At 42.2% G+C, this 22,765-nt stretch overlaps 1 protein-coding gene across 6 annotated transcripts in view; it reads right to left on the reverse strand.

Moving 5' to 3' along the window:
• Positions 1 to 22,765, reverse strand: part of Sorcs1 (sortilin related VPS10 domain containing receptor 1) — a 503,533-nt gene that overhangs the window by 315,564 nt on the left and 165,204 nt on the right. For all 6 annotated transcript variants that reach the window (XM_034507532.2, XM_076924054.1, XM_076924083.1 and 3 more), the window contains exon 2: positions 5,119 to 5,186. In XM_034507532.2, coding sequence (XP_034363423.1) covers positions 5,119 to 5,186 — 68 coding nt within the window. The remainder of the gene's footprint in view (positions 1 to 5,118; positions 5,187 to 22,765) is intronic.

Below are 22,765 nucleotides of genomic sequence, written 5' to 3' on the forward strand. Positions count from 1 at the left end.
GCAGATTTTGAGTTTCCGGAAAGAAGGAAAACCTTCTTATAGATAATTTTGTTTTCCCTGACTACTCAGTATGGTGCCTGAAGTAGAGAAGTATGATGTTTGTCAAATTGAATGAAGTACATAAACATTTGGCAACCATTAGAAGACAAAGACACACAATGCACTCTGGGATTAAGGAAGAAGAGGCGGTTATACAGATAACTGTGCATATAATCAGATGAGAATCCACAGGACCCCAGATCAAAAATTGTGATGAGATATCTATGTTATATTTATTAGAAGATACCGAGAGAAAAACACTGGGGGTTTTAGTATTGAGGGGGAAAATATTGAGATTATTCAATCCTACTGAAATCCTAAAAACATTTGCATTCCATTACTGCTCCTGAATATCTTATCCCAACTTCTCGGAAGGTAATCCAGACACTTCCTTACATTGTAAATCCAGGCTTTAGGATAGCGAAGGTATTTTAGAACTCTTTGGGACTTTACAGAGATCAAGTTATTAAAATATAAGAACAGGTCTACACAAGTGTCTGAAGTGCATCATAACTAATATCGAGGAGGCGAACTAAAAGAGACAGCAGAAAGGTAAGCAAAAACCAGCAGGTGCATGTGGGACCATGATAGAATGGCTTGGTTTTGGTAGAAGCGTTGGCTGGAAATAGCCCAGAGACCCAACAACGTGTCCATCCATACCTATGAGGGTCAGGCATCTATTCTGCCGAGCTCCCAGAAGCCACATGGCGTGGAACTCCATTGATCAACACTGTTCAGTCATGTTCCTGGCAATGCAGCCCCACCCAAAGAGCACAGGTAGAGAGGGCCTGACTACAGGCCTCAGGCCTTAGAGAGATTTCCATACTAATAAGTTACATAAAGGCCAGAGGGCGAATTACCTATTCGTTTCCCAGACCCTTCAACCCCCTCCCTCCCTATTTAAGTCAGGTCCGCCCTGACCTAAGTGGGGATACCGCCAGACCATCTACATCCCGCCATGAAAATAAAGCCTGTAAAACCCACGACTTCCACGCGTCTTTGGGGAAGGTCTCAACTACCAAGCCGGGTCTAATCTCCCGTGGAGAGCTTCTCTGTGTCCCGCAGCGGAGGCCCCCCTCTTCAAGCAAGCTAGCGGAGCAGCCGCCTCTCAGCCAAGCTAGTAACCAAAGAGTCCCTTTTCTGCGGGTGCGGCCAGAGCTCTCTCCCTCCCTCGTTTCTCTCAGCTGTGGGCCAGCCCCGTAGCTCCCGGTCTCCATTCTTCCTCGGCCACCCAGTGGCGTCTGGGAGCCCCAAAACGGCGGCCCTTCTCCTGGTCCACTCCAGAGCCCTGCACCAATTCGGAACTTCAGACTGAGTTCTCTCCCCGCCATGGGGCACCCCAGTGGCTTCTCATAGCCCAGTCTCATAGCCCAGCGCCCGCGCACTCAAAAATCCCGGGCTTCTGCTTCTCTCCAGAAGCTAGCCGCCCTGAGGCGTCCGCGAGGAGCAGAAGATGCACGGGACACACAACTCAGCCCAACAAGAAACGCCCGCCCGCGTGCTCATGCGCGGGACATCGTTCCCAGCAGGTGCATGTGCATTAAGAAAGCAGACAGAGGAGCCAGCTCCGTACAGTCACACAATCACTGAGCAAGCTCTTCAACTTTCCTAGGCTTCACTCCTCTCCTGTAGAAACTGGAATCACTAACAGGCTGGTTTTTATAGGGCCATTCAAGAATAAATATAGAGAACGTCCCCTGCTCCTCTGAAAGCACTTCTTCAATTAGTTTAATTCAGTATTTATATATTCCACATATTGGGATACTTGTAACTCAGACTCCTTTTTAAATGCATTTTTCTGTAGAGATACCCATGATTCTCTGTCAAGTTAAACAAGATATGCTGCTGGAGTCCAGTTAATACAACACTCCCGTTTTTTAAACAAGCAAACACACAAAAAGTATTCCTAGTCAGCGTATATTGATGAACACATAATTTGGCCCCTAAACATTGAACAAAATCACCGATAACTGTTAAACCAACCTGGACTGTGTGGAAAAGCTTCACTGAGGCGTCACTGCAACGACTGACTCATTACAAAGAACACACACTACTTCCTCGAATTAGAAAGTTAAGAATTCAATCTTCATAAAATAATGTGAAAGTCTGGGAACCAAAACTGTTGCCATGTGATATAGATGGGGCCTGAAAGTTGAAGGTTGGACACTCTGATTAGGCTGGAGAGATATGCCTTAGTGGTTAAGAGCACTGACTGCTCTTCTGAGGACCTGAGTTCAATTCCCAGCAACCACATGGTGGCTCACAACCATCTGTAATGGGATCTGATGCTCCTTTTGGTGTGTCTGAAGACAGCTACAGTGTACTCATTATATAAATAAATAATCTTTTTTTTTTTTTTTGAAAGCTCTGATGACTCTGGAACAGAAAGACTGAAACCATGTGTGGGAAGGCAGCTTAGCTCCTGCAGGCCTTGGAGGGTGGTGCTGGGCCACAGCATAAGCACAGCTATGAACCATGTCATTGGCTCTGTATTAAGGAATTAACACTGGCTATGTATTAATGAGGGAGACCCCATACAGGGACATTTTCACACATGAGTTTGAGTGATTACTTCTGTTCTATAGACTTTTCCTTACAACTGACTAATAATTGGGTTTTGTAGAAAAATGCCTCTTTAAAACTAACAATCTGTCCTGAACCACTCTTTGCTGCTCCCAGGGAGCTCCAGGAGTGGGAAGAGACCTTGCCATCCACTAGGATGGGATTTGGGACACTGGATTTTGGCCAGGCAGCCTCATCAATAGGCTTCTCCAATAGAGAAAGGCACTGCAGGTGTGTGGCCCTTTAAAACTGCATTTTTGTATCTCAGTCAGAACTGCCTAAGGCTCCCTCTGCAGCTAAGAGTCTCTTGGCAAAGTGCTGATTCCTCTGGACAAGAGAGGAGAAAGATGAATATATTTCTTCTCAGAGATACGGTATCTCGATTTGACGTTTTATTTATCTCAACCTTTAAGCTTATCTTGCCTCAAATGGTAAAACTGGCTGTCCTCACAAATCTCAAGGCTTAATCCACTCTCATTTCCAGCTGGTGTTCAGGTGCAGTTAACTGTTCTGTGTCAGATCACCCAGTCCCTCTCAGCTTGACTCCCTGCATGAACAATGACACAACACAAAATAAAGTCAGCAACTTGCTCTAGGAGTAAGGCACAATCGATGGCAGCATGAGCTGCAAGTAAATCTCATTAATTGGGAACAATGGTTGCTTGTCATCCCTGTCGAACAGATCCAAAGAGCTTTAAGTCCTTAGGACATCAGAACAAGGTCAACTGCCTCTTGGTCCCCACCTACTCCAATACCTGGAGGGCATTTGACACTTGACTCTTGATAATTTATCTGGTAGAACTTTCAAACCCTAAGGCTCAAATGAAGGTTGGGATCTGATTGTTGGACATTTCTCAGTTGCTAATAAACATTATTGTTAGCTCTTGCTCTGTGTGTGTGTGTGTGTGTGTGCCTGCCCACACACACTCACACACACACACACACACACACACACACACACACACACACACGCACGTTTGTGTATATGTTTGTATGTGTTGGGATACAGACATGCACATGCGTGCTTGTGCTTTGTGGACAACAGAGGTCAAACTATAGATACATCCTTCATCACGGCACACTTTATTGTTTTCTTTAATGGAGTTTTCCACTGCGCTGAAAGAACTGACTTATTTGGCTAATCTGGGTGGCTACCTGTCACTGGTAATGATTCTGCCTGTGCCTTTCCAGCACTGTGATGGCAGGTACCATTTTTATTCCATTAACTTTCCTCACACCCAAGAATAGAAAACACACTCTTAATCCATCTCATCAGGAAGAAAGAAGAAAGCTTACACTGAGCTTTGGTGGTCCAGCACCATCTTCTGCTGCGGTGCTCTGTGTGTGTGTCCCACAGTAGACTGGGTAGACTGTTATGTCTGCTAAAGCCCTCTGCCTCTTTGAGACTAGGCTGCATGTCTCTTAATTGTCTAATATTCACGCTGCGCTGTTTATGATAGCTACACTGTAGAGGAAAGGTGGCTTTTATTTTTACGAATGCATGAATGCTAGAAGAAGCTAACCAGGAGACACAGAGTTACCTAGTCATGGACATTGTGATCAAGGCTTTCTGAAATTAAATAATGCACTAGGTGCCCCTGGCATTTAATGTGTTAAAGAACTCCATGATTATCAAGACACTGACCAATATACCCATGCTTTCAGCTGCTCTGCTGGGTATTAACTCTGGCCCACCCCTTGACTGCATGTAGACAAAACTCCATCTTCTTTCTGGGATTATCAGGTGAGACCTGAGTAACCAGTCAGAAGTAGTGCTTTTTTTTTTTTTTTTTTTTTTTGATTTGAGGGGTAGAGGTAGGTATTGCCACCTGATATAGACTGGAGAGAAGAGAAAAATTTAGTTTAAGAAGAAAAGACCACTTAATTTTAAAAAATTGTAAAATCGACTGCATTGTGTTTCTGAGGTTTTGTGTGATTTTACTTCAGACTGATAGCAACACCAAAGCATCTTTGTTCAGCTATTCATGAGATATTCTGCCCCTAAATGATTTGTATCCATTCATTTGACACAGTATGTTTTCCACTTAATGTGTATGTGTGAGAAGTACAACATGAATCCCCGGGATAAAGGCATACACACATACAAATGTCTGTGTGCCCACCTGTGTGCCGCTAGGGTACAGCAGCACCAAGGACTGCTGGGAAAGCCTTGTACCTGAAGGGGGAACCTGCTCCTAGAGGCGAAGGTGAGCAGTCTACAAAAAGAAGCCCAACTCCTTCTCTTCCGAGTGTCCAGATCTGTGAGAGCCATGGGGACCAAAATATATTAGCACCTCAGGAAGAGCAGGACACAACAGTCTCACTAAGAGAAGGCAGTATTCTGGCAGGCCAGTAAATGAAGCCCATCCCATCTCTGGAGGAAACAAGAAAAAGAAAGAAAGGCATGCTTCTAAGCTGGAACCTCCCCACCACCAGGAAACAAGACTCCCAGAGACAGCAAAAGCAGACATCAGGCTTAAGCAGCACAGTAATTAGTGGCCTAATTTATCTACGTACCTCCAAAGTGAGCTCTCCGTGATGCTCCCCAGGTTATAGTCATAGAGCTTTGTCAAAATGAGAATCACCTGAAGGCAGAAGAAGAAATCATGGTTAGTCTCAAACAATTACAATCTCTTAGAACTGAGATGGCCCAGGGGAGGGCTTAGGATTCCTTTAATGGGCGCTTAACGTAATTGAATGAATTGTTACTGCTCTGCTGCTGCTGTCTGGGGAAGGGCTGACAGCCTGGTACTGGATGATCATCTCTGGTCAGCTGTCCTGCCCACCATTCTTGGGAGGCCCCAGAGCCAGGGCTTCCTGTTTTCTCATGTATTTCTTGCACTGCTGGGCTTGATGTTTTTCAGGAAGCTTACAAAATTGTAAAATCCGTACACTTCAAGTTAGCCACTGAGTAAATGTTCCAAAAGGTCAGGGGTAAAGTTCCTAGCTCCCACAACTGAGCCACATGCTCCAGCATCCTTGATTCCTGAACCTCGGGGCGCACTTCTTTGTGAGTTTGATGAACCTTTTCTTCTGACTTCAGAGACAGATAAGAGCTACCACACCACAGAAGGTCAAAGCAGCAGCATTGTAACAGGGCAGGTGTGGAGGATCCCTGGGACTTATAATGTTGGGTATGGAGAGACTTCCAAATTAAAAACAGGTTCTGGGAAAGAATGTATCCCAAAGAAATTCCTTTTAGCTTCCCAGCAAAAACCCCTTTGATTTGCTACCTGTTTCTAGCCTCACTTAGAGGAAACCAAACTATTTTTCGCATTTGTTCAGACGGATTATGCAGGCTCTTCCCTTATACTAGGCTAGAACACAAAGAGCATGGGCCAAGCTTGGACACTATGACCCAAGTAGTACAAAACCGTCTCAAAAAGCAAAAGGGAGTTTCGGAGACCCCACCCTTGCTTAGCTATGCTGTTGAGAGTCTTGGCCATCATAGCAATTTTAGAAGACAACTTCTTTGGTATCTGCCACCAGGAATAGGTTCCACCTGACTTCCGAAAGTACCCAAGCCCCAGGGCATCTTTGGACTTTGAACAGTGCAACTTGCTCGTAGCCACTGATGGTTCTTCCTCCGCCTACGTACTCTTAAAAGAAAGGGATGTTCTGAGTCTATTCATTATTCTGGTATCCATATCCCAGCGCTAGAACTTTTGGTCCTGCTATAATGTTTGCAACTCAGAAGAAAACCATTCAGACCAATGCCCTGGATTTTCTCTGAAGGCCTTGGGATCCATTATAGCTACATTGAGCACAGAATGTTCTAACCTTGAATTCTGAGGCAGCGGTTGCCCAAGCGTGCTTAGTCCTTCCAAATTCCAGGATACTGGCACAGTGCCGTCTTTAGGAGGCACGAGCATCAATGATCGTTATCTCTTCACAGCTAAGTCAACGAGGGTTCCTTTCGATGAAACGGAGATCCCTACAGACCTGTCCTCTAAAGCTGCTTTCTCCCAACCCACAATATGAGCTGCCACCAACAATCTGTTCAAACTCCCTTCTTCATCAATACGTGAGCACGGGTGAGGTGTGAGGTGTGAGGCACCCTATGGGTCCATCAGATGGCATGCCTGTGGTGGGGCATATGCTTACCAGCTCCCCATGCCAATTAAGTCAATCTAAGTGCTAACTTTCAATCACAGCCAGGGCAGGACTGCTGATCAGCGCAGCAGGCAGCGGTGTGGCTGTTTGTCTGAGGACAGAGAATGATGTTGTGACTCCACCTCAGTGTGATTCTGACAAATAGTCCTATAAATCCCCCACCAAGAAAATGGGGGTGTGGGCAGAAAGCATTTCCTAGGTAGTTGCCCTTATGATACGATATAGCAGTGAACTAAAAAGTGATGCTCAGCTGGTCACCAGCCATGGTCCCATTCATGTGACAAGGGACTTCAGAGGTGCCCAGGAGTGGGAACCCTTTAACCCAGTGTGAAATGGTGTGAGCCTGACCGCCCACATACACAGCGATTGTTGAAGCAATTCCCAGGGCACGTGGGCACTAAGGGGAAATTCTGTTCCCTGCTTCCTCTGGCTGGGCTAGTAAAACTAAAAACGCTAGTGATACAGTCCGGCAGTTTATCAATACTGCACAGGAGAGGCGTTCTCTGTAACATTTCACGGCATAGCTGTTGAAACCAATGTAATCTTTCTGTGTTTTAGAACCGGAGCAAAAAAGGAAAGGTGAAGTGTTAGCTTTGGGTTATGTGTTCAATTGATTATCTGAGGTCTGTCTTCCTTAAGTTTTCCCGTTTGGGTGTACACACATTACTCACACCTAGCTGCTGGGCAGTTAACTGATACAATGCTGTGTACAACTGTTAAATTGTCTGTTGGTTTGTTATTGTTCTTTTCTGGTTAGTGCTGTTATTTAGCAAAATCCTCATATATTAAAGGGGCCACAGATCAAACCACTGCTCCAAAGTGAGAATTGGAAAAAGGCAATCGTCTGCCGATCCTGGTGCTATCCTCTTACAGTTTTGTGTATTTGCAGATGTTAAAGAAATCAGCATAACTATGAGTAAAATTCCCTTAAAAAAATAAATAACTGATCATTTATATTCACCCAATAAGCAATTTTCATCTATGGATTTTATTAGTTCAAGTGTATGACATCAAATCATAAATTCAGTAGAAGTAACGTTTTCAGTTTTGTGTGTGTGTGTGTGTGTGTGTGTGCATAATTGTGTGTGCTATGTGGATGTGTTCATGTGGATGTGTATATGCATGCAACAGGAGATTTTACCTGCAAATATGCAATGTTAGGTATCTTTTATCATCACACTCCACCTAATTTTTTGAAACAGGGTCTCTCAGTAAACCAGGAGCTCATTGGTTCTGCTGGATTGGCTAGACAGTGGTCTCTGGAGATATTATCTATCCTCCTTGGTGCTAGCATTACAGATGTTACCGATACAAGCCACTATGCCTGGTTTTAGCATAAGTATCGGGAATCCAAACTGAGGTCCCCTTGCTCAGATAATCGGAAGATTACTGGTGAAACCACCTTCCAGCCCTTATCAGTATTATTTTGACAAACATTCACTCACATAAAATAATGTCGCTGAGCTTCCTGTTTATTGTCATATCTTGATTTTGTTGTACAGTGCCCAAATACCCCTGATTAAAACAGAAAATGTTAATCGTGATGACAACTTTCTCGTGTGCCACGCCAAATCTCAGAACATCTTTGAATAGCGACCATTTGAATAACTATGGGCTGATAATTCCTACTTACTATATCGAGTCCTCAACATGACATATCTGGAACTTTTCACAGGAATATATCAGAACCATCCTTTCTAGCCGGTCTCAGAACTCCTATTACCACATGAAATCTGTTGGGTTTTTTTTTTTTTCTTCTTCTTCCCATTTTTACCTTACAAAACCTTACTTTGTTCATACTTAAAGAAAATGTAGCACCCGCCCACTGAGCCATTGTGCAGTAGTCAGCCATCCTCAGTGTTCTGTGTGGGAAAGGGTGATGATCTCTCTAAAGAAATGAGCAAAGGTTTTCTGCACATGCACACCTTTGTCCAGAGCCTTCTATACTCCACAGAATAATCCCATCAGTCCTGAACACTTGCTCTTCTGCAAAGACATAAGAAATTGTCACTGAGAACCTTGTGACAGAAAAAATACCAGTTCGCTCCCTCAAAGACTCAAACTTTTTCTGCTTTGTAATCCAAAACAAAGCTTTTATAGATATAGAGGCACTAGTATCTGCATGACTAAACAGCAAGGTCCGCTATAAATTAGCAAAAGTCACTGAAAGACATTTTGTCTCAAACTATGTGGACAAGTGCTCTTTGTGAGTTTGATTAAAGTTAATTAATTTGGAAACTGTTGGTTAATACACAGGCAGTCTCCGTTAGGTAAATTATTAGCCCTGTAACAACTTTGAATATGACAGTATAGTTTTTCATTGTTAAATATAATTTAGAAACAAACCCTGGAGCATTTAAGAAACCCTTAGATCACCTTCTTGGGAAGGCAATTTTGCCCAGCATATATTTGCAAATTTGTCCTAAGTGCTATAATACAGATGGTGAGAATTCGTTGTTCCCTTCCTAAATAGCAGCATAGAATTTTCTCCTTTTTTTTTTATGATTAAGGAATGGAATACAGTTTTCCCTCATCATTTACTAAATTAAAGAATTCAACCCTAGTAGAAGGAAAATAGAAATCTATGAATATGTTGGCACATGTGTTGGGACTTTTAACTTGGCCACTAACTTTTAATATGCCTTAAATTTCCCTTAATCTTGGGAACTCTTAGAAAATGGGGGCATACTACTATCTCTCGTTTTCTGCACCATGGCCAGTTGTGAAATAGTCAACCCTAAATGGAACATTTTTTTTTTTTAACTACATCCTCTCCTCTAATTGCTGCAGGGTCATTGTGGATAATTGGATGGAGACAGCGTAACCCCCAGGGGTGGTACTTAACTAGATGGTAACAGTGTCTTTTGGGCACAGCAGGGCAGTTGTACTTAAGAGCTCACAGCAATTGTGGTAGTAAGCACAAGACCTGAGCAAGCCTAAGCTAGACCAAAATCTTAATATGGAGAGAGAAAGTGAGCATGGAGTTTCACCCCTAGCAAAGGAACTATTGGCAACAGTGGGCTTCTGGGAGAGGAACAGTTTGCTCTAAGATAGCCCATGATAAGTCAGTTACAGGCTAGTAGAAGGCTCTACATCCATGAATAGCTCGGCAGCATATATTGACCCTGATGGTGGGAACTGAGGGAAAGAAGACAAAGTTGGAAGAGTAGAAAAAAAGGAGTGGGTCATGTAAGAATTGGGAAAATAATAGCCAATATGACTTAAACATATTATATTAAATTCTGAAAGAACTAATAAAATATTTACTAAAAATTGAAAAATTAATACTTCAGAGAAGAAAATTGGGGATATACCTACTTATTTTTCAATGTTCATAATCTGTAGTCTTTTTTTTTTTTCTTTCTATGGAAATAAATCCCAAGGGATATGAACTGTGCCTCAGGCTCCTAAAGAGTGAGCAATCTGTGCCCTGAGATCCTAAAGTCTCTTTCTCATACTCAATAGCTCAGTATCTGAGTAATGCAGGATCTTTCTCTACGAAGCAACACAATTTAGGCTTGGACAGCCAGGTGATTCTGTAATTGAGGCTGGTACCTGAGGAGAACTCACTGTGTTCCACCAACCTAATGACCTAATGCTCATAATGTCTGTTTCCTGAGGTGGGCTATCAGCTGCCTCTGGTGAGCAGGGATAGGTCTAACTGACAGTAACAGCAGGCTGGGCTAAGACTGAAGCCAGTTACCTCCCTTTCTCATCTGCTTCCACTGGTCCTAGAGGTTTCTCCATCCTGTAGCTAAAAAGACCATCTATCTGCTTATATCAACAGCTTGCTCGAGAACATTTGGGTTGTGACAAGACTGAAGCCAATACTGGGACAAAGACTTATAAAGAGTCTCAAGAGATCTGGAGTTTGAATGTTTAGATAAAAAATAGGTGTTCTCAATTGGGTTAACTTTCTTTGTACTCCAAATTTAGTAAAAAGAAGAAGCAAAATAAGCTTGTTGCCTTTCCTTGAAATATGCATGTTCCAGATTGTGTCGTTGGTTCAGCAAGGATTTATCCAACTTTTCTACTTAGACATTTTTATTCTTTGAGGAAGTTGTGAATCCTTTAAGAATCTGACCTGATAAAAATCTACGGACATAAGACAATGAATAGAAATTTAATGTTACTATCAATCTTTCCTGAATCCTAAAGCGGTAAGAAACTCGAGAATAAGAACTTATGCAATTCTAGGAAAATAAGGCCTTTGTTCAGAAAAAGAAACAGTCAGCTTGAAATTTGTGCACATTAAACTCAATCAACACTTGGTAAGGCTTGCTAAAAGCCAGGAACAAAAAAAAAAAAAAAAAAATGTACTTTGAAGAAGCAGCAGGGAATGAGAGCTAGTACCAGTTTCCAGAGACAGGGAGAGAGAGAGAGAAAGAGAGAGAGAGAGAGAGAGAGAGAGAGAGAGAGAGAGAGAGAGAGAGATCAAAGCAGGGGGAAAACACCCCTACCATTCAGAAATCAAGCAAGAGTGGTGTCATGAGTACTGAGCCTGTAGAAGAGGAGACAACCTGAGTGAGTGCATGTAAGGCAAACAGAGGTGAATAAAAAGAGAGACTGTATTTTAAGGAAAAGGAGCCTAAGAATGACAGTGTAAAGTTGTACAGGTCCAGAGAGCTCAGGTTTACCTCAAAGGGTGAGTGGGAGTATTCAGAATACAGAACAAAGAGCTAGGCTTTGGCTCCTCCAGGAGGTCCTTGAGCATCTGCTTAGACATGTTCTTTATTCAAAACGGAAAGGGTATTGGATCAGTGGACCAGCTTTGGAGCTCTGAGCTAGCTACAACAGTCAAGAGATAGCCACTAGCACAAAAGCCAGATCCCACAATCCACCCAACAGAGATTTTGTTTTCTCTTATAGGAGAAGTTGCTTCAGTTCTAGAAACGACTTATCATGACAGTGCCATCTGACCCTAAGTAGTGTCCACCTGTCCTCTCCCACAAGGTCAACACTAGGTCTCTTTTACTTGCAGGCAGCCACATTTCTTCACTCTTGACTGTCTCTACATCCAGCAGATTAAAACAGGGTCTTTAGTATTCCACAACACTTTTTGCTTTTGTTGTGGTATTGGTTTTTAGTTACTGAGTTTACTAGATTTGCGTCACTCTAATAAAAATGCCCCAAAGTGATTACTGTAATACAGACAAATTTGTTTTGCCCTGAGGTTCAGAGGTTGCATTCTGTGGTCAGTTGGCTCGCTCCTGTGAGGGCAGTTGCAAGGTACGGCTACCATGGCAGCTAATGCAGGCTACTTACTTCCTAGTAGCCCTGAAGCAAAAAGAGAGGAGGCACCAAAGTCCCAGTACACCCTTCAGAGACATGACCCTTGATCTACCATCCTTCCGGCTAAGCCTTATCTCATAAAGACTTTAACACTTTCTGGAACATAGAATACTTAGAATAGAAAGGTGTAACGCTTAAGTTTTATTGACTTCAAGCCAATGGCAGGTTAGGGTCTTTTGTTTTGTTATTATTGGTATGTGTCTCTGTGTGTTTCTGTGTGCTTAGGATCAAAGCTGGGACTTTGCACACGTCATATTACTTAGCTACAACCCCAGTGCTTTGAATCATTTGAAACACAATTTTATCTTTAAACTTTTGGAACCCAAATTACATCCCCTCATGAGTTGATCTTTCTATGTAACTTCCCAGAGAACTTGTTTTGAGAGCAGATCAAGGACTCCCAGTGGTGAATGAACACACAGCCTTTTGCAGTTGGATTCTAACAGATTATTTTGTGCTATCATTATCTTGAAAGATGTAAGTGAATGTGTAATTGCACATCTTTTGACTCATCAAAAGGAATGGTGATCAATGATGGCTAAACAGCACTAAGATGCAGCAAAGTGAACATGAATGTTGTGATACACACACTCACGTGTGCACAAACACACATACACACACACACACGAAGGACTCAATTAAAAGTAGTCCAGCATGTACAAACACAATTAGAGAATTAAAAATCGGTAAAAAGAGTGAACTTACTGTAGGGTATGAGGCTATACACAAGCATTTAACTTTTTTTTTTTTTTTTTTTTTTTTTTTTTTGCCTCTGGGAGTCACTTAATCCCCAAATGACCTTCATGTTTTGTGGCAGCCCAACACAATTTACTGATACGTTTATCTATGTAATATCCTCCACATGACTCTGAAACTAAATGAGTCAGACAACTACTGCATCTCCTCTAGGGAAGTAAAATGACAAGACAACCCACAGTGCTGCCCTGGCAACAGAGATGTGTAGATAGCTAATTGAACACAAGACACGGGGCAAGCTGCAGTACGAGCAAGACCCTAAGGGGAAGTGCAGAAACCTCTCTAGTAAATTTTCTGTGTTCTTTCTATGGATCCATTCTCCTGCTGACCAGAGGTCATCTACAGTTATGACTTAGGGCAACAACCCCATCCCCAGCAGCTAACAAGCTATCCAGATGCTGGCACAAGAGAAAAATCAGCCTTTGGTTGGAGCATGCCCCCTACCTCCATCCCAGTCCGCTGGCCAGCAAGAGAACATTTGTAATGATAGCTATTTGGAACCTACTCCTACAATTCCAAGATCTTTATATTTACCGGACAAACCCAAGCTTATCAAATCTGTTGGATGTAAGTTGCTTTCAAAAAGAAATCTTTCAAAACAGACTTGTGATGTTCTCCACATGGAGGGATAACTCTAAAGCATATGCTGCCTCCAAAATATATTGATGTCATCATAGCACCAAGCAGGGTGCTTTGACGGCACCTGAATACCGTGTGTGTGTGTGTGTGTGTGTGTGTGTGTGTGTGTGTGTGTGTGTGTTTCTTTCTCCTCCTCATTTACTGCTACTGAGTAATAAGATGTTAAAGTCAAAACGCTATGCTCATATCAAGAAAATAATGTTAACTGTTATATATTCTTCTTTTTCCTCTTCCTGACTCATTCTCTCCTAAACAGTGCTCCATGAGGCATCCTCTCCCTGGAGCCCAGAGAACTGCGATGCTGAAACACATGACTCTTGCCTTAGAAAAGAGTCAAATCTTTCCACAAGAAAAAAGACAAAAAAAAATGTACTAAAAGGAAATAATTCACTTAATAGGAAGAAAAAGAAGTTTTAAACAAGGTTTCGCTACCCATGGATAACAAAATGTAAAAGAAATTAAATAAGCGAAGATCTCCAATGTCAAATCTCCAAGACATAAAGCTATCTCAGTCTGAAGAACAAAGACAAAAGCAGGTGAGTTAATGCCCTGTTAGGGGACTATGATTCCTGGAAGTATGTGGACTATCTTACCCTAAACTACAAAGTATGCATCTTGTCCCCTTTTCTCTGTTCCCTTACTGCTTAGAGGGGAAGGGACATAATATCCTCCATGAAGTCAGTTCCTATTCTTGGAGGCATGGCAGAGGTAATGCTCAATATATGATATGCATTTATATGAAACGTGAAGAAACGAATGAACTTTGAAAGATTCAGGTCACTTTGTACATAGGTGCAAATCAAAGAGAATCCAGGTCACTCTATCTACAAGACAGTAAGAGGATATCCCTTGAGTCCTCTTTCCCTTTGAGAAATCAATAAAGAAAAGAGAAAGGGAGAGGGAGAGGGAAGGGGAGGAGGAGGGGGAGAGGGAGGGGGAGGAGGAGGGGGAGAGGGGGGGGAGGAAGAAAGGGGGAGGGGGAGGGGGGAGGAGGGGGAGGGGGAGGGGGAAGGAGGGGGAGGGAGAGGGAGAGGGAGAGGGAAAGGCCAATTGCTCAAGTCAGTAAGGTATAAGTGGGACTTGATAGGAGAGAGAAGAAATGCAAGCAATGGTTATATCCTCCCAAATTTCTGATGCAATGGTCTGAGAAAGATAGATTTGGTGGTTCTTACATCATTCTCTGTCAGAATCATATACCCTCTCTAAATGTTAAGCCTCTTCTTGTGTAACTCATACACAAAGTGAACGCACCATTAGGCAGCAAACTGCATGCTAATGATGAAGAGTCCCTTCGTTCCTGTGCTTCCTTTTACTTAGATTTAACATCATGGAACCCAGCAAGGCTTCCCTTTTCTGCTGCCCCATCTTGATTTCACACTGCTATTCATGGTTCTGAGGAATCAACTCCAGTCTACAAAATATTATTTTTCAAGAATATTACAAGATGTAAGTAAAGATGTGCATAGTGTGATGAGCCAAATGTCAGATTATGAACGGTACAAGAATATTAGAATTAAAATGAAAATAATACATATGTATCATATATATTTAATGCTTTATTTTCTTCCATTTTCTGTAGAACACTAAAAAGAGAAGTAATGAGAATAAAATATCAGAGATTACCAGATAAAATTACTGCTGGGTCCAGCAAGGCCTTGGGATGGGTGGAATGACGTGGTTCCTATCCCTGGAACAGGACTAGCAAGTGTGACCTACACCAGTGTCCAGAGAGCCTCCAGGAGTGTTGCAAATTGCTGCTGTGGGCATAAGGCTTGTTTGTATAATAATGTACATATTTTTGCATTCCTCCTTCAAGGAATGTTCTCACGGTTAGTGTTAATGACTCCATGATAATCAGAGACAGCATGAGTCCAGGAAGTGAAGGTGTGGCTAATGTCTCAGCAAAATGGTAAAGGCTGGGACCTTCAGGACAGCTCTTAACGCTGTGGAAAAGAACTCTAAAGACATGGATTCCAAATTTTATAATTCTTAACTATGGAAACTATCAGGATGCAGTACGAATAATAAGAGAGATTTAACAGATCTAAGGGAACAAAATCTGCTGTGCTGTGGGCCAACCGGTTAGTAAGATACTAAGGAGATAAAGAGATTTAGGGATTAGTGATGGCAGAAGATCACACCCAGCTAAGTTTTTTGTTTGTTTGTTTGTTTGTTTGTTTATGCTGACAGAGTCAGGTAGATTCCTGAGTCCAAGGCCAGCCTGGGACAGAGCTAATTTAGATCCAGGAATGGTCAGAATGGTAATTTTGGGGCAGGGACATGATAAGTCCACCCATCTATCTTATCTGTGCTTGCTTTCTCTTCCCACAAATCAAGGGGCTGGGTAAAGAGATGCTGATTCAAGGAACAAGCAAAAGGGAGCCTGGGGTAATGACTGAATTGATATATGTAAGAAAAAAAAAAAAAAAACTGCAGTCTTGAAGAGACATGCTATCCAGAGAGTTTTTAGACTAGCAAGAGAAAGCTGTCTTGAAAGAGCAGAACACAGAGAGCAGTCTGAACAGCTGTCTCAAGCAGAACAGAGGAGAGAGAGAGAGAGAGAGAGAGAGAGAGAGAGAGAGAGAGAGAGAGAGAGAGAGAGAGAGAGAGAAATCTGGAAAGTTATCTGTAGCAGAACATAGGCTGCCAAGTTGGTCCCACAATTTAACTTGGAGTAGTTTGTGTCACAGCTCCTGGACACTCCTCTCAGAAACCCTCTCCAAGCTGAGGCTGGTCCTTGACAAATTACAACCTTCCCTTTCATAAGGGAAAAAACTGAAGGTAAGGAAGGTAGAGAAACATTTCACACACTTACAAACAATACTCAATAAGCAATAGCAGCCGGCATGCTAATTCGATGCTTTGTTTGCCTCTCCTGGATGCGGATGATATTGTGGGACAGGATTTGTTTAAAAGAAAATTCACAGCTTAAAATAGCTGGCATGAAACTGAAATTTAAGTAAAATCACCTTATCAGTGAGTGTTTGCCTGCATATATATGTGTGTGTGTGTGTGTGTGTGTGTGTGTGTGTGTACTTTGTCTATGTCATTCCCATGGAAGCCAAAGAGGGCATAGGATCCCCCGGAACTGGAGTTACAGATGGTTATGAGCCAATATGTGGGTATTGAGAATGGACCTATGGCCTCTACAAGAACAGTAAGGTCTCCTAATTGAGAAGCTATCTCTACAGCTCCTTAAATAATATCAAATAAATTGTATTAAAAAAAAAAAAAAAAACCTCATGGAAGTGAATCAATGTTCTTTATCTTTTACTCACATAATGTGATTAAATATATAGGATTCTAATTCTAAACATTGATAATGGCATGGCTTATGGTATAGATAAAATTAGCATGTCTCTATTCTTTTAAACCACATGAGACAATTTTTAAGAGACTGGAAAACCTACATAAGTAAGACATTTGGCAAATAACGTAGGTCAAATTTTTAGAAGAACCAGCTACTGAATGAGGGAAAATCTAAAAGTAAAGGCTAATCTTCGTGTGCTATATACACCATTTTGGTACACAAATCAGGGGCTTTTAGATATAAGATGGAGCCAGAAATGATATAGGACATTATGAGAAACCTATAGGCCTACAATAGCACAGTGCGACATTAGGCATGGACATAGGTTGGGGGAGGTGCACGTGATAGTGTTTCACAGCTCTTAAGAGAATGATACAAAATTAAGAATAAAATGAATTCCCTAAATTAATTTCTACTTCAATAGTAGTTAAACCATAAATGACCACTAGGTGTTTAATAATTCACATTATTCTCTTCTGAAAAGCCTTCAGGAGGATTAGCAGAAGTGGACAATAGAAATGCTTTCTGATGGCAGCCAGCTTCCCCTTCCCACCTGGAATAATCTACAGCGTTCAAACTCCAGCATTCACCAAATCCTTTGCCCACGGAGACTCTGAATCTTAAACTTCATTAGCTCTGCTGTAAATTCACCTTCAGACAGGATTTCCCATTAGATGTTCATTAAGCCTTTTGCAGTCCTACGCTATGAATCAGGCAACATGGACGCGAGCCCAGACTCTGCTGTAAACACGGTGGCACTGACGAAGTCAATATGCTTTTTCAGGCTTGCATTTTCTCCATGGTTACATTGGGCTTGCTGGGGCCTCTTCTGCAAAAAAATACAGTCAGCGCTAAATGCCCTGACTTGCTCTAATCTTCAGAGCTGTTGGTATTCATCCTGCTAAGGACTCCGAGGCTTCCTTAACTCTATAATCCTCCTCTCCCCTAACTCTATAATCCACTTCTCCCCTCCAAGTATAACCAATCCTTAAGTTCCGTGAGAATCTTACTTCATACACTTCTTGGAATATCAGTTTTCATGATGTTCTGAGGACAGCACCCTCAGCTCTCCTTGCTGTTCCTTGGCACCCTTTATACTACTGACACCAGTTTAAGAAATGAAACATTGCCACATTTCGCCACCTCTTCAAATGATTGGGGCTTCATACTAATGCTAACTTTCAAATTGATAAAACAGCCGAGCCAGACACAACGTAGGTTCTATGCTCCTGTTTAGCTCAGCATCCTACCCAAATCCCTTTTATCGTCTCTATTACAGGAGAACTGAAAACATCTTCCTCCTGCCCTTGAGTGCCAGTGTTTGTCAATGATCTGACAGGCCTAAGGCTTTTCTGTCAGTGGCGAGGTTCTCCAGGCATTCACAACATGTTCCAATTACATAGCTGTTGCTGCAGCCAGTCTCCAGAGTTGAGTGGAATTACGGAACATCGGGTAACCACAAGACAAGAGCATTGCAGTCTCATCAAATTCCGATTTCAGGAATGGTACTCCAAATGCCTAGAATTTCCTCTCGAAGGCTTAGGCTGATTAAAAGATTAAATGCCACGGATAATTCAATGCTGTGTATCTCTTTTGTGAGGGACAAGTGGTTGTAAAACGTGTCTATGATCCCATCCAAAGGTTTATTGATTTCTCTGTCCTTTAATTCAAGAGTGTTAGCTTTCATGCACAAATATGCAGGATTCCTGAAGGTTGGCCAGGACACTGCAGAGAGCTACATTCATTCAGTGAGTTTCTTCCATGTGGGAAAGGACAGCCCCAGATGAATAGGATGAATGCAAACACATTGGGATACAGATTTGGAATTAAATCTCAATCCAGAGTCTTTTATCTATTTTTCTAAGAAATCCTCAAAAATCTCCTGCTCTGTGTAATGGGCAGAGAGGCAAAGCGTGAGCATGGAGCCCAGGAGGAGCTGACTAGCTGATGAGAGAATGCGTTTGTAATGGAATAAGCCTTGGTACTGTGGTTAAGACTCAGTTAATTCATTTAACTTTCATCATTTCTTATTAAGTACTCATTAATGACACTAGAGTTCCCTTTACTATCTGAACTGTATTATTAATTATTTCAACAGGTGTGTCTCTTAGACCTTCTGAATACAATCTATATACTTTCTCAACTACCCAAGAATTTCTTTCTTCCACCCACAAACTCTCCCTCCTTCCTTCACCGAGATAAGCTAGCTAGCACATAGATAGATGTGTGATTTGATCTTCCGGGATTACACTCTACCTTCAAATGTGTATCAGGCACAAGTTGTTGTCCTTTTAAGGGAGGAAAGGGAATAGTTTGAAAGTTTCAATGCACACTCTTTCTTTTCCAACAACAAAACACTGGACTCTCTCTGAGTCTTTTGTTCGTTGCTTTTCTATTCAATGTAACCCCTGGCCCTCTAATGTCTACCTAAAGTCTTAGAGGGCACTGACTACACTGTACCCTTTGTTCTGCTAAGTGCTATCAGAAATGCAAATACATACCTGCTCTCCTAATACAATCTAGCCCGGTGGAGCCCCAGGGCACAGTTATGACAGAGATGATTTACAGACTATGTGCATACTTTAGCAGCAAGGAAATAAGAAACTTGCTTAGCCATTGCAGCTGAAATTCCTGCTCTTTTTGCAACCTAGAAACATTACAGACAACATGTCTGTGCAGATCTACTCCATGTATGAGCTACGAAGCTGATCGCATGGGTTTCACATACCGATGGAGTTGGAGATGGATAGATACACATGGGCTTGTGGCTCAGGTGGTACATATTTAAACAGATTTTCTTGACTTTTGATCTAGAAGCAAGATATGGACAATGGCCTCTGTCATGACCTCTGAGACCTTGATGGAGGCTTATGTCTGCATTGCATTCTCTGTGACCTCCATAGATGTGACAGGTAATATTCCACCCCCTGCAGTGCCATCAACAAGCACAGGCCACAGAAAAGCCCTACTTAGGAAAGAAAACCACTCATCTATTTGTTCTTCTGCTAACATGAGATTTCATGCATTGAATATCACCCTGAGGTCTCTCTGGCTCACACAGAGAAGACGGATGCTTTCGGGAAGGAGGGAAGGGAAGCAAGGAATAAAGGGTACCTCGGTGCTGTCCTGGAAATTAGCTGCAGAAGCAGAGAAGTGTGTCACCATCACTTTTCACACTCTATAAACCTTCAGTTCTAAATACACATCAGCAAAATTTAGAAACCCAACATTTTGTCTGCTCCAGGAAATGCAAATCTTCCAGGAAAAGAACTCACTTGGCTCCTGGACCTGCGACAGGGACTTCTCCACAGTGAAAGAAACCAGTTAGGAAGAGCAGCAGGGTTCTTCATGTTGAAAAGGAGCACTAGGGGGTCCTTGTCCTCAGTCTGAGGGCTTTGGTAAGTGGTGCACAAAGTGGCTGGGAGCAGAGGAAGCAGGCAGATCTTCTGGAACACTGTACCTCTGCAGGAGGCTGTAGAAACCTATTTTCTTGAAAATGGAAGTTCTTTGCATTTCCTCCTCTCCTCCCCCCCCCACCCCCTTTTAAACTGTCCGAGATTAATGTGGCAAAAATAAAATGCCCTACAGGCTGCTTATTTTGACGCTTGCTACAGCACATAAAAGTGAAGAATTAGCATGGAATGAATAATTTATTTATCTCTTTACTGTTGTTTTAAACAAATCACTTCCACGAAGGGAATGTGTATTCAGGCAATAAATCACTGTTTAGCACTCTGTCACACGGAAAAGATACCAGTTGGCAGAATTATTGAATGGCACTGCCCGGCAGGGAGGCAGGCCCAATAAAAAGAGAAAGGTTAAGTAAGTCCTTCTAGGACAGATTTTGCTTGTATGTGGAGGAGGAACATAGGCAAGAGTGTGAGACCTTTTCCTTTACTCTAAATGGTTACGTGAACACCTACTGTGACATCATGTCTGGTATTTTAGTAGGAACAGTATCATGCCAGAGCATAGAAAAACGATGTAAGGATTTGCTTCATGGGAATATGAAACGGTTTCCCTGGGATGATGTCATTGCACTCATTGTTACTCAGTCTAGAGGGAACAAAGAAGATCCCCAAAGAAGCATGCATGAGAGACTGTAACTGTGAAGCTGTCATGGTCTATTCCTGGGAAAACATGAATAGATATCTATTCACTGCATTGAAGGCTTCAGTGATAGGACAAAGAAATCATTCCACCCCCTTTAGTTTACTAAAAGAATGAGTTTATTATCATTATGTATTGGAGTATGTGTGAAGACTGACATACAGGAGCACAGATTACTGGTGTGCAGATGTATCACCAAAAAAGCCCACCCAAACATGGCTGACAAGTCACAAAGCTGCATGCCTGAAACTCCTTGTACAACTTGCTCGCAAGAAGATCTACTGGTGGGTGAGTCCCTCTTCCTAGCAACCATTACTTGTAATGTTACCCTGTGAAATGGCCTTTTGACTCTTGCTTTAGGAGATTCCCTGTTAATAGTTCAGTGGGGTGGAAATAACTACATGATAGAACCATATGAGTTGTGGACACGGGTTGACTATGTTGATACTGGACAAGTCAGTAAAGGTGGATATGAAATGAAATGATAATATCAGGAGACAAAGGGGGATTAACAGATATCTAGACCTACCACAATGGATCCCAGACACTGTGTAATCTGAATAAGCCCCAGACTTCAGAATCCAAAGAAGTCAGTCTCCAAAAGAATACTGTTGATGCTACTGCTCAACTCCCTTGCTAACAACTGAATCCATCTATATCAGAACAATAGTGAGGAAAACTGAATCAGGTCAAAGAGGGAAGGAATGACCTTGACTCTCTTATAATAATATTGTTAGACAGGGAAATCACTATGAAAAATCCCCAAGGTGAAATATTGTATTAGGTCTCACCAAGGAAAGAAATATAACAATTCTCATAGGGACAAAGGTCTCTAAAGCACTAATTCTGAAACATTACTTCATCTGATAGGGATGTCTGAAGGCTGCTGTCACTCTTGATGGTAAATGATTCTTATTAGGCTGGTGATTCCTAGACTTACAGAAGACCAAGGCTTGGTTCTGAACATTTGGAAGATGAGCTAAATATCCTAGTCTATTGACAACATCAGAAAGCTTAAGAACCATCCTATTTCCCTTTGGTTCAAATAATATAAACAAAAACATATCATCCTCAAGGAGCCGAAAGAACCTGAATTTCCCAATGCTACCTTTAGTGACTTGAGTGGGAATAAGGCTTCTACCTTGCACTATTTTGAATTTGTGAAACTCTTGCTTGAAGCTGAAAACAGAACTCCTAATTACTTCAACGAAGGGGACAGGGACTAAGAAATGCCATCAGTTTGGTATATCACATCACTTTAATGTTACTTGTAGTTATTTTTCAAACTCTTGTGGCATCAGCATTTTGTCAGGCTCAAAGGAAAAAAAAAAAACCCTCAACATTCTGTTGGCTACAAGCCAAGGAGAAATGTTTTACCCTCAGGAAGAAATTAATCAAAGAACAGCTATCTATTAAATGCTTACTATGTTCAAGGGAGAGCCAATAATCCCTAGGAGAGAAAAACAGATGCATGCAATGTCATTTCTGACCCTCTGGAATTTACAATGTAGGTACAGTCTAATTGTCACTGTCCTATTCTGAAGCACTCAATTTAGGATTACCTCCCATTCAATGCAGCATTCAGGGTTCTAGGGTTGTTGTTGCTGTTGCTGCTGCTGTTGCTGTTGTTCCTGCTGTTGGTATCAAGAACCAGTGTGGTAGATCGTGGCATATCGTCTCTTAACCCAATGACATCACACATAGGCAACAGGGACCCACCAAACCTGTTGCCATGACAACTGCCATACATTCCCAGAATCCACTTGGCTGACCTCCCACCTTTACCTGCAAGCAGCTCTGTCACAATCCAAATAAAAGGCAGACCTCTTTGACACCCCTCTCTGTTCCCCTTTTGTCATCATCGCCACCTTTGCCCCCTTCCCCCACAATAAACCTCATGCAGAACTGTATTGGCTTCCTGGTCTGTCTGGAATTGAGCCCTGA

This window comes from Arvicanthis niloticus, chromosome 1 (genome assembly GCF_011762505.2).
Source record: "Arvicanthis niloticus isolate mArvNil1 chromosome 1, mArvNil1.pat.X, whole genome shotgun sequence".
NCBI lineage: Eukaryota > Metazoa > Chordata > Mammalia > Rodentia > Muridae > Arvicanthis > Arvicanthis niloticus.